At 39.0% G+C, this 12,723-nt stretch overlaps 1 protein-coding gene across 3 annotated transcripts in view; it reads right to left on the reverse strand.

Moving 5' to 3' along the window:
- The window catches only part of nphp3 (nephronophthisis 3), a 49,162-nt gene that overhangs the window by 27,133 nt on the left and 9,306 nt on the right, over positions 1–12,723 (reverse strand). For all 3 annotated transcript variants that reach the window (XM_061965830.1, XM_061965831.2, XM_061965829.1), the window contains exons 4-15: positions 9,052–9,204; positions 8,848–8,981; positions 7,325–7,485; positions 7,091–7,247; positions 4,373–4,447; positions 4,127–4,297; positions 3,961–4,064; positions 3,767–3,881; positions 3,555–3,698; positions 3,376–3,473; positions 269–371; positions 111–193 (exon numbers count right to left, since the gene is read on the reverse strand). In XM_061965830.1, coding sequence (XP_061821814.1) covers positions 111–193; positions 269–371; positions 3,376–3,473; positions 3,555–3,698; positions 3,767–3,881; positions 3,961–4,064; positions 4,127–4,297; positions 4,373–4,447; positions 7,091–7,247; positions 7,325–7,485; positions 8,848–8,981; positions 9,052–9,204 — 1,498 coding nt within the window. The remainder of the gene's footprint in view (positions 1–110; positions 194–268; positions 372–3,375; positions 3,474–3,554; positions 3,699–3,766; positions 3,882–3,960; positions 4,065–4,126; positions 4,298–4,372; positions 4,448–7,090; positions 7,248–7,324; positions 7,486–8,847; positions 8,982–9,051; positions 9,205–12,723) is intronic.

The raw sequence follows: 12,723 nt of genomic DNA on the forward strand, positions 1-12,723 counted from the left end.
TTACACGCCCCCAGATTGAGATTAATGTTTGCAAATAATTTTGCTACAATAACAGTTCCATAAGAAAGGCTCTATATAAAATGTAATCCATTGTTATATGATATTTATACCTGGTGATTATCCTTGCTAACAGTGTGACGTATAGAGCGTTGCAAGTCGATGCAGAACGGCAATGCTTCTCCAGCTTCTTCTCCTACAAAACGAAAACATTCAAAATAAATATGTTCCTACGCTTTTAAAATGGACTCCTGTCGAGCTGAACCCCCACCTGATCCTTGGACAGTTGGAGATCCATGCTTTGGCACTCTGCAGTCACCACATTCCTGACCTCCGTGACACTCAGTGGATCCAGGTGGAGAGTGGGCCACAGTCTGGAGACGGGGTAGGGGTGCAACGATTATAGATTGACTGTATGATTGTAGTTGGAGCAATAATCACCATTATGATGCATTGGTTGATTTCACACAAAAAAAGTATAAAATCCCACAGACATTTCTTAAGAGATTTTGATGTGTTACTTATCAGTGTCGGTATTAACAGTAATCAAATAATAACGTTACAATATCAGTACAAAATAATACATAAGAAACAAAAATCAGTATTAACAATAGTCTTTTTAATACAAGACTAAAATTAACTTTGTTGGGGAAAATGTTGCTCACGTCAGTAATAAACTCAAGTGTCATCAACTGTCTGCCATGCCTATTTATTAATTTTATGCTGTATTAATAATAATTATTATTAGATCAAATGGTATAGTGTGGTTATTCTACAAGCTCCTTGTCAGAATAATTGTATCTAAGTTATCACAAAACTTTGTGTTTCGATGAGTTCCCAGCGAGCAGACAAAAGCTGTCTTTGATCTTACCAATTTAAAAGGGTTGTAAAACTCCGCTGTGTAGGATGGGAAGCGACATGAAGGTGTCGATTTCTTTGATGTATTGTAATCTAATTGTAACGTAAATTTAACTCGCTGGAATAAAAAAGACAATATAACATACATCCATAAACGTGGATGCATATGAAAAAGTGCAATATATTTATCTGTACAGTAACCTATTTATTTATTTATATATGCACCTTATTGATTTTTTATCCTGCACTACCATGAGCTAATGTAACGAAATTTCGTTCTTATCTGTACTGTAAAGTTCAAATTTGAATGACAATAAAAAGGAAGTCTAAGTCTAAGTCTAATCAACAGGAAGATTTTGTCTTGACCAAGATCTACAAAGCAGAGAGGAAGCAGGACCTGACCCCCTCCAGGCACCTTTTCTTTGAACTGTTTTGTGACCAAAAGCAGCGGCTGTTTACGACCCCCTTCCTTTAGAAACAGCTGTTGCCATGTAATCAGGGAAAGTCCAAATAAAAGAGGCATAAAATCTTTCGTCAGAGCGTGGTGGGAGACTGTGCAAGAGTACAGCCCAGACGTTTCTCCTCAATTGAGCTAAATTCTGTCTCTGTTTAATTCCTTGCTTCTTTGTCTGTTTAATAGATGTCATCAGTGTTTCAACCTGACACTCCTGATGTTATGTTAGTGTTTTACACTTGCTATATTAACTTACAAGGCCTATAATTTCTTCAACACAGACAGGAAGAAGCAATTTCTAACGTTAAATGGTCACTAACTGATGGAAGTACCTGTTGCTGTTTGTTTACACTGAACTGATTCCACGCTAAGCTACTGGTTGTAAGTGACAGCTCTTTACCAACGCAATTTTTCATGAAGTAACTTGCCACTAACAACATTTAGCTCAGTTATGTCGTATCTTTACTTTGATCCCGCAAATGCTGCAACATATTGGCTGTGTTAGACCCTTTAGCTGCAACTTTCTTTTGGCAGGTTTTACAAAATTGCCTTTAATGGTCACTGTTTAGTAAATTTACAAACACTGCCAACTTTTTTTGGGCGGGAAAAATTTGCTGCTTTGTCCTGCTGCCATTTTTAAGCTAATGTGGCATACTAGCGTGTCTCTTGGTAGGTGCGTATAGGCCCGTGCACCATTGGTGTAACTGAAAATAACATACCAGCATAATGTCCGTTTGTAGCGTGTGATGATGACTAAATTACACATTTTTGCCATTTGCCATTAAATAACAGTGACGTTTTTAATTATGGGTAATAGGGTTGTACGGTATACTGGTATTAGTATAGTACCGCAATACTAATGAATCATATTCGGTACTATACCGCCTCTAAAAAGTACTGGTCCCCCACCCCCCTGTCGTCGTCACGTCATGACATTGCTCATTTACGAACAGAGGAGCATGTTTGGCAGCGCACAATCACGGAGTACTTACAAGCAGACACAGTGTGTAGACAGAAAAGGGAGAACGGACGCGTTTTGGCTTAAAAACTAACGATAAAGGGGAAGCTATAACACTGAAATGCCCTCAGGAAGAGGTGCTTTAAAACATGGATAGCTAGCTAGCGGCTAAAGTCCAGCCGCAGTCTGCAGTGTTTTAGCTACTTCTAAATCACTAATCCTCGCCTCCACGGCGACAAATAAAGTACGATTCTTACAAGTATCATCCCTGCAGGACGAGGAATAGCTAAACATGCTTCACTACACACCGTAGCTCACTGGCGTCACAATAAAAACAAACGCCTTTGGTGGATCTACACCTGACATCCACTGTAATGATACCAAGTACAAGAGCGTATCTAGTCGATACTACTATGATTACATGGATATATTTTAGCATTACAAAATCTTCTTTGGTCTTTAAAACATTTATATTATGTTTATAAACTCAAGAAATACGTCCCTGGACACATGAGGACTTTGAATATGACCAATGCATGACCCTGTAACTCCTTGGTATCGGATCGATGCCCAAATTTGTGGTATCATCCAAACCTAATGTAAAGTATCAAACAACGGAAGAATAAGTGATTATTACATTTTAACAGAAGTGTAGATAGAACATGTTGAAAGAGAAAGTAAGCAGGTATTAACAGTAAATGAACAAGTAGATTAATAATTCATTTTTACAGCTTGTCCTTCATAATTTTGACAAAATAATAGAATGGAAAATGATACAATATGTTATTGCATATGTCAGCAGATTAATTAGAAGCCTTTGTTTGTTTACTTACTACTAAAAGACAAGTTGTCTAGTATGTTCACTATTTTATTTAAGGACAAACTTCCAATAAGAAACATATGTTTAATGTACAGTAAGATCTTTTGTTAAAAAAAAGCCAATAATTTATAATAATTTATTTAGAAAAGTATTGAAATACATTTTGGTACCAGTACCAAAATAATGGGTAGTAGTAAAACCGGTTAATATTTGCACCCCTACACGGGGTCTCATGATTCACTCACCAGAGCTCTGTTTTTTGCGTGATGTTTACAACTTGTGACTGACCTCCAGGCTTGAGGACATGTCTCCACGTTGACAGACACAACCACTCTGACATTGACGGGCAGCGGGTCAAGCAGCCACTTCATGTGTCTTTCTGCTTGCTACTCGAACAAAAAAAGACAAACGTTAGTAAAAGTGAGCCATAAGATGATTTATGTTGGCATGACTTGACGGGCCTTTACCTGTATTTGGTCAATAGAGTCAATAATGATGATGATGTTGCCGTGGTGACGTGCCGACAGCCTCTCCAGCCAGCGTGGGAACTCCTCCAAGATCTTGCCGGGCTCCATGGACAAGCCCAAAATGGACCAGAAGTGTTGGAGTAGCTGGTAATGAGACAACATACAATTCCTAAAGTTAAGAGGCAGTGATTAAAAGTACGAGGCTGTCTCACTTTGACCGTGAGGCGCTTGATGATAAGGACAGGCTCTGAGCTGGAGGAGAAGGGGTGTCCAACAAAATGGTACAGGAACAAGGTGTTGGGGGTCTGCTTCTGCTGCAGTTCGATCCTGCAGAGGACAAGCCGCACATTGAGTGAGTTCATGCTCTGCTCTGAGGGGAAAAGGGATGGACTTGAGAAATTCTGACCATTTGGCGAGCAGGAGGGACTTTCCAGAGCCTGGCCCACCTGACACCAGCAGAGGGGGCGTCGGAGGAGGGGCGGCAATCATGTCGTTGAGACGCTCCACATACTGAAGACAGTGACAATCAAGAAGACCACCACGATCCAGAAGCCTTCGAAGGTGAATCTCACCTTCTGGAATCCCATCTGAGAGGCGGTGCTGCTGCAAGCCTGGTGGTAGGACTCCATCTGCTCCTGCTCATCATGCAGGTCCCACAGGACATCGCCCGAGTCTTCCTCACGGCCGTCGTCAAGCCCAGAGTCCTTTGGGTCCACGTCTGCTCCTTCGAGACCGAGTAACTCCTTAAAGGAAAGGGTAAGATAAGGACCAAAAAAAGTAAACTAAGTCTTAAGTACACCTGGGTGAATAGGAAGTACCTGCTTGATGACTTTCTCCAGTTGAGCAGAAATGAGGGCAGCCCCGTCCTCTGCAGAACCGCTGTGATCCAGCACCTGTGCAGATGTTCAACATAAGTGCTGCTTTGTATGGAACAACCAGCAGAGGGCAGACTATAAAAAAAACAACACTTCCAGGTCAGTAACTTTATGTCAGGGATATTTAACTGAATTGTTTTGGGGGCCACATTTCCAGAAATCAATCAGTCAATCAAAGTTTATTTATACAGCCCTTAAACCACAAGTGTCTCAAAGGGCTGCACAAGCCACTCAGCATCCTCGGCTCAGATCCCTAAGGACCGGAGGACCGTACCTCTCCCTTCACTTTTTTTTATATATTCCGGTGTACCAGCGTCCTGATTTTGGTCTATTTGTTTTGTCAGAGTTAAAGGAGCGCTCTGCTGTTTTTTTTAAAGACACACAAGTTTTTTTTTTTAATTGAACTCGCGGAACACCAGTTGCACATGCCAAATAATGAAAAGAACAGGATCTAAAATGGAACCTTGAGGAACACCTCTAGTATAACTAAAGAAATTGAATAAATGACTACTCACTAGGGCTGGGCGATATGGCCTTTTTTAAATTTCTCGATATTTTTAGGCCATGTCACGATACAAGATATATATCTCCATATTTTGCCTTAGCCTTGAATGAACACTTGATGCATATAATCACAGCAGTATGATGATTCGATGTGTCTACATTAAAACATTCTTCTTCATACTGCATTAATATATGCTACTTTTGAACTTTCACGCAGAGAGGGAAATCACAACTAAGTCAATTTAGCAAAGCTGTATTTATTAAACAGTTATTAAGCAGTGGCACAAACATTCATGTCATTTCAAAACAGAAAGTGCAAGATTGTCAGAGACATTTTAAAACAAGCTATTAGTGCACTTTTGTGCATGGTGTCACTAAGATGACATATCAAAACAACACTAAATTAAAGTGCACTTTTTGTACAGAACGCCACTACAATAGTTCAAAACAAATAAAGTGCACTTTTTTGCATGATGTCATACAAGATATTTCACTAAGTGTCAAATAAAAATTAGCTGCATAATAGAATATTAAATAGTGTATGTCTTTCACTATGTGGTAGGTTCCTGCGGACGTTATCTCCTTCTGTTGTTGACTATTTTTTTCATACGGTGTTGATGTGGAAATGGTTGCTTGGGCATTTTGTTGGTGTGGCACTGAACGGAGATGTTGACATGCAGAGTTTCAAGCACTCTTCATTCTCTAGCGGGTGACTTTTCAAATGATGCTACTTGTTAGCAGTAAATTCCCTTTGGACTTTATTGCTCTTTAACAACTCTATTGGGCTAAAATTATTCCACTGGGTGTTGTTGATATAGGAAAGTTGTTTAAATTAAAATATCAAAATAACCATGAAAAAACCCTATAAAGAAAAAGCATTCCATTCTGAGTAGAGATGTCCGATAATATCGGACTGCCGATATTATCGGCCGATAAATCGGAAATTATCGGTATCGGCTTCAAAATTATTGGTATCGGTTTCAGAAAGTAAAATTTATGACGCCACTGTGTACACGGGCGTAGGGAGAAGTACAGAGGGCCAATAAACCTTAAAGGCACTGCCTTTGCGTGCCGGCCCAGTCACATAATATCTACGGCTTTTCACACACACACAAGTGAATGCTAGGCATACTTGGTCAACAGCCATACAGGTCACACTGAGGGTGGCCGTATAAACAACTTTAACACTGTTAAAAATATGCGCCACACTGTGAACCCACACCAAACAAGAATGACAAACACATTTCGGGAGAACATCCGCACCGTAACACAACATAAACACAACAGAACAAATACCCAGAACCCCTTGCAGCACTAACTCTTCCGGGACGCTACAATATACCCCCCGGAACCTCCTACCCCCCCAACTCCGCCCACTTCAACCTCCTCATGCTCTCTCAGGGAGCATGTCCCAAATTCCAAGCTGCTGTTTCGAGGCATGTTAAAAAAAAATAATGCACTTTGTGACTTCAATAATAAATATGGCAGTGCCATGTTGGCATTTTTTTCCCCATAACTTGAGTTGATTTATTTTTGGAAACTTTGTTACATTGTTTAATGCATCCAGCGGGGCATCACAACAAAATTAGGCATAATAATGTGTTTATTCCACGACTGTATATATCGGTATCGGTTGATATCGGAATCGGTAATTAAGAGTTGGACAATATCGGAATATCGGATATCGGCAAAAAAGCCATTATCGGACATCTCTAATTCTGAGTAATACAACCAGAATTTTGGCCAAAAATAGAGCGACAATTTACCTCTAAGGACGAAAAAGTCCCTGATACATTCTGAGGGTTCCCCTTTTTATTCGAGGTGTAATATGGCGCAAATTAAATCTCTTTATTTAGCTCCGTCAAAAAAATTATGTTGACTATAGGAAAAATCTAACAAATTAGATTTTAATATGAAAATAGTTGAATACAGTCCTATTGTATATTGAACATAGGTGTACAAGATTGTTATGTTTCTTCCTACTTCTTTCAATACTGATGTACTCTAATGTAACCTGGATGCATTTCCCCCCCCAAAAAAAGGAAAAAAAAAAAGAAAAAGCTATGTTTTTGTGATAAATGGCTACCTTCTGACAGATTGAAGTGACAATCAGAAGTTGTGCTGTTTTTTTTTTTACAAATTGAAAATACACGGCACCTTAATCTTAGCAGCGGTGTCTGCAGCATTGAGCCTCTCCAGAAGTGTCCTCGTCGGGCCAGACAGGTCAGCGTCTTCTTGAGTCTTGAGGTACAGCATTAAAGGATGGCCATCTGGATTTTTCACAAACGCCTCCTGGCAGTCCTCCACCACAGAGCTTAAACATGGCAACAAAGTAATTCACCTTCGAGCCATGCACTGCTAGCTTGGGTCCTAAATGTTGATAAATGTTACCTGCTGACGGTGGATTTGAGAAGCAGCACACACACGGAACTCCTCTCTATCTCCTGCTTTCGTACCAAAGCGTAGAAGGCAGCATTGTCTTTTGGAAAGCAGACGTTTAGATAGAAATGTCCCAGAGCCTCACACAGCCTCCTTAGGGCAGGAGAGTGTTTCTGCAACCAAAGCATGAAACATTCACTAGCAGCAATTTGCAACTGGTTGTGAAGCTAAGCGAACACACGTCTACGCTCTAAATATACAAAACCAAAAACCAGTGAAGTTGGCACGTTGTGTAAATCATAAATAAAATGATTTGTAAATCCTTTTCAACCTATATTCAATTGAATAGACTGCAAAGACAAGATATTTAACGTTCGAACTGGAAAACATTGTTATTTTTTGAAAATATTAGCTCATTTGGAATTTGATGCCTGCAACATGTTTCAAAAAACCTGGCACAAGTGGCAAAAAAGACTGAGAAAGTTGAGGAAGGCTCATCAAACACTTATTTGGAACATCCCACAGGTGAACAGGTTAATTGGGAAAAGGTAGGTACCATGATTGGGTATAAAAGCAGCTTCCATGAAATGCTCAGTCATTCACAAACAAGGATGGGGCGAGGGTCACCACTTTGTGAACAAATGGGTGAGCAAATTGTCCAACAGTTTAAGAACAACATTTCTCAATGAGCCATTGCAAGGAATTTAGGGATTTCACCATCTACGGTCCGTAATATCATCAAAAGGTTCAGGGAATCTGGAGAAATCACTGCACGTAAGCGATTATATTACGGACCTTCAATCCATCAGGCGGTACTGCATCAAAAAGCGACATCAGTGTGTAAAGGATATCACCACATAGGCTTCAGAAAACCACTGTCAGTAACTACGGTTTGTTGCCACATCTGTAAGTGCTAGTTAAAACTCTACTATGCAAAGCGAAAGCCATTCATCAACAACACCCAGAAACACAGCCGGCTTTGCCGAGCCCGAGCTCATCTAAGATGGGCTGATGCAAAGTGTTCTGTGGTCTGATGACTCCACATTTCAAACTGTTTTTGGAAACTGTGGACTCCCGAAATGTGTTTGTCATTCTTGTTTGATGTGGGTTCACAGTGTGGCGCATATTTGTAACAGTGTTAAAGTTGTTTATACGGCCACCCTCAGTGTGACCTGTATGGCTATTGACCAAGTATGGATTGCATTCACCTGTGTGTGTGTAAAGCCGTAGATATTATGTGATTGGGCCGGCACGCAAAGGCAGTGCCTTTAAGGTTTATTGGCGCTCTGTACTTCTCCCTACGTCCGTGTAACACTCCGTACAGCGGCATTTTAAAAAGTCAAAAATTTTACTTTTTGAAACCGATAATTTCTGATATTACATTTTAAAGCATTTATCGGGAGATAATATCGGCCGTCCTATATTATCGGACATCTCTAATCCCTAGTACACATGTTCTAAATCAAGTAATACCATAACCATGCATTGACAATAAATGATATTGAGTAATGCACAATCAGAAAATGAGGCAAGACCTTGCTAAAGATGTCCATCTCTGCTTTGGTCTCTGATGTGGAGATGAAGTAGCAGCGCACCGTGTTGCTCCACAAGGCCTGTGGCACGTGTGGAGACACCTGCAGCAGACTGGCCACTGCAGCATCCCAATCATCTGTCAACACCAGACAGGAAGTCGTCATTCCTAATGCTTCTTCAACACCGCAGGCACTCTGCTGACTCACCTCTGCTCACATTGGCAAAGGGGCCCTCCACATCGATTAGGCTGTGTGCCAACTCTGGTCCTCTAAACATCTGCTGCAGTTGCATCATGCTGCCCATGGAGGGCTCACTTCCCAGCACACCTCCGGTCCAGTACTCACACTGGTTACCTGCAGCTGGACACACAGTGAATTCATGTGTAACATATGGTGGAAAGGATTCAAGACGTTGATTAAACAGCATGATTATTGCACAGGTGTGCCTTTACTGTAAAAGGTCTCAATAAATTGTAGATTTTTTTTCTCAAAGCACAGTGCCTCAGAATTGAATTGAATGTTTCTCAACCATAAGTCGTCTTCTAAGGCACTTCATAGAATTTTGCGGTACCAGCCACCAGGACAGCTGCTGCAACAATCGGTTTGCACAGCCAAATAATTTCTGACCAAGCTGCCAGAAACCATCTCAGAGAAATGTATTGACGTCAACGTTGTGGATCGATTGGCCCATGGTGGCAATGGGGTTATGATGTGGGCGGGGCATTTGTTATGGAAAAACAACACAGGTGAATTTAATTTTGGGATACTGTGACAAGATCCTGAGGCCCATTGTTGTGCTATTAATCTACGACCATCACCCTGTGATGCAACATGACAATGCATGGCCGCATGTTGCAAATATCTGTACACGATTATTGGAAGTTGAAATCATTCCAGTTCTTGCATGGGCAGCATGTTTAAGATGCTCATACCATATATGAGGCAAATGATGGCCACACCAAATACTGACACCTCCCTATTAGGGGTGGGTAAAAATATCAATATTGCAATATGTATTACATTGAAAACTTTTTCTAAGTCTGCAACATACATTTTTAGGTGTTATCAATTTTCAATTTGTTTTAAAAATATATAAAACAATTAAAATATGTTATGAGTTTGATTGTAATTTACTGAGAGATATTAGCAATGGCAACAGAGGAGGGTTTTAGCATGCATGTGCATGTACGAGCCAGTATGACCCACAACAAGACTAGAACAAGATGAGAAAAATGAGCACAACATTGGACTACAACAGACAAAAAAATGGCAGACTCGCGCAAAGGACTTTGGGTAAACCTCTACCAAATATGGAGATATCTGCTGACGTGACTCAGGCAAAATACGTCACTTAAGTCTCAAATTCCAAACGGCTCTTTTGGAACAAGTTTGGGAGAAGGCAAGATTGTTTCATAAATATCTCCGCCATGCTTCCATGGTTCGATTCCACATTTTCGTCAATTATGGAGGTCAAAAATACCTAAAACAGGTACCAACGGGTAAGAAAAGTTGGTTTTGCATAACAGGACATATTTAAGTGACGGGAAACTTGATTAACTTTCTGTCAAATTAAAATACATGTAAAATTAATTACATTGCTTTGAGACTCTCTCTTTTCCAATAAATGATTACTATCATCTAGTACAGTGGTCCCCAACCAACGGGCCGCGGCCCGGTACCGGTCCGTATATCGATTGGTACCGGGCCGCACAAGAAATTTAAAAAAAAAAATAATAATTTTAATTTATTTTTTTATTAAATCAACATAAAAAACACAAGATACACTTACAATTAGTGCACCAACCCAAAAAACCTCCCTCCCCCATTTATACTCATTCACACAAAAGGGTTGTTTCTTTCTGTTATTAATATTCTGGTTCCTACATTATATATCAATATATATTAATACAGTCTGCAGGGATACAGTCCGTAAGCACACGATTGTATTTTTTCATGACAAAAAAAATAAAAAATACCATACCCCCCGGTCCGTGGGACAAATTTTCAAGCGTTGACCGGTCCGCAGTTACAAAAAGGTTGGGGACCACTGATCTAGTGTACAAATATTTAAAATGTGTCAGTCAATTGACAAATTACACTATCACAATATATCGCCATATCACAATTATCGCAATTTTGTATCTTGATGTCCTTGCCAATAGTTAGCCCTACTCCCAATTTGGGTTGTGCAATATAGACTATATACCATGTACATTTTATTACTGTCATTATTTCGCGATATTGCATGTTCCTGACACATTTTTGTTGTGTCCGGCAAATAAACTATGCTACTTACAAATATCATCCCTGGAGGACAAGAAATAGCTAAACATGCTACACTACAAACTGTAGGAGGATATGTTAACCGCTAACCGCAAGCTAGAGCTCTTGAATGTAAACAAAAGTGGGCGGATAAGTACAAATATCAACAGTACCAATAAGTCAATACTACAGAGGTTGGATTAATTCTTTTTTTATTATCAAATTTTTTTTCTCTGTTTTGTTATTGTTTACAAACTCAGGAAATAAGTCGCTGGATACAGGAGGACTTTAAGGGCAAAAACTAGGGATGTCCGATAATGGCTTTTTGCTGATATCCGATATTCCGATATTGTCCAACTCTTTAATTACCGATACCAATATCAACCGATACCGATATCAACCGATATATACAGTCGTGGAATTAACACATTATTATGCCTAATTTGGACAACCAGGTATGGTGAAGATAAGGTACTTTTAAAAAATTTTTATAAAATAAAATAAGATAAATACATTCAAAACATTTTCTTGAATAAAAAAGAAAGTAAAACAATATAAAAACAGTTACATAGAAACTAGTAATTAATGAAAATTAGTAAAATTAACTGTTAAAGGTTAGTACTATTAGTGGACCAGCAGCACGCACAATCATGTGTGCTTACGGACTGTATCCCTTGCAGACTGTATTGATATATATTGATATATAATGTAGGAACCAGAATATTAATAACAGAAAGAAACAACCCTTTTGTGTGAATGAGTGTAAATGGGGGAGGGAGGTTTTTTGGGTTGGTGCACTAATTGTAAGTGTATCTTGTGTTTTTTATGTTGATTTAATAAAAAAACAAACAAACAAAAAAAAACGATAATAAAAAAACAGATACCGATAATTTCCGATATTACATTTTAACGCATTTATCGGCCGATATTATCGGACATCTCTAGCAAAAACCAAATAATTTAAATCACAGGAAATCATTTGGATATTTAATACAGATTGTTACATCTGATTATAATTTTGACCAAATTTTAATCATTTAAAAATCTTGACAATTTGAAGAATCAGTATTGGTATAACCAATACTGCCCCTAAGCTACTTGGTATTGGATCGATACCCAAATTTGTAGTATCACCCAAAACTAATGTAAAGTATCCAAACAACAGAAGAATAAGTGTTTATTATATTTTAACAGAAGTGTATATATACCCCTGTTACAACAGAAAGTAGCCAGATATTGAATTAACAAGTCGAATAATAATAGTTTTAAGACAATAATACAACTGGAAATGACGCAATAAGCTATCGCATATGTCAGCAGCTAAATTAGAAGCTTTTATAACCTGTAATGAAATGGTTTTATTATCATTTCTATAATAGATGACATATATATATATCATTATTTCAGGAGGCTGCAATACATATCGCAATATAGATTTTAGGCCGTATCGCCCATCCCTACTCCCAATACAGTAACACTGCACCTTTTTGCAGTGAATTTTTACTGTCGCCAACCTAAAACACTTGTGCAATAATCATGCAACTTGATAAAAAAGTAACTCATTGACACATTCAAACAAATTTGTCAGCAATATTTGAGAGAAAATGGCATTTTGTG

Source organism: Nerophis lumbriciformis, linkage group LG07 (assembly GCF_033978685.3).
Source record: "Nerophis lumbriciformis linkage group LG07, RoL_Nlum_v2.1, whole genome shotgun sequence".
Lineage (NCBI taxonomy): Eukaryota > Metazoa > Chordata > Actinopteri > Syngnathiformes > Syngnathidae > Nerophis > Nerophis lumbriciformis.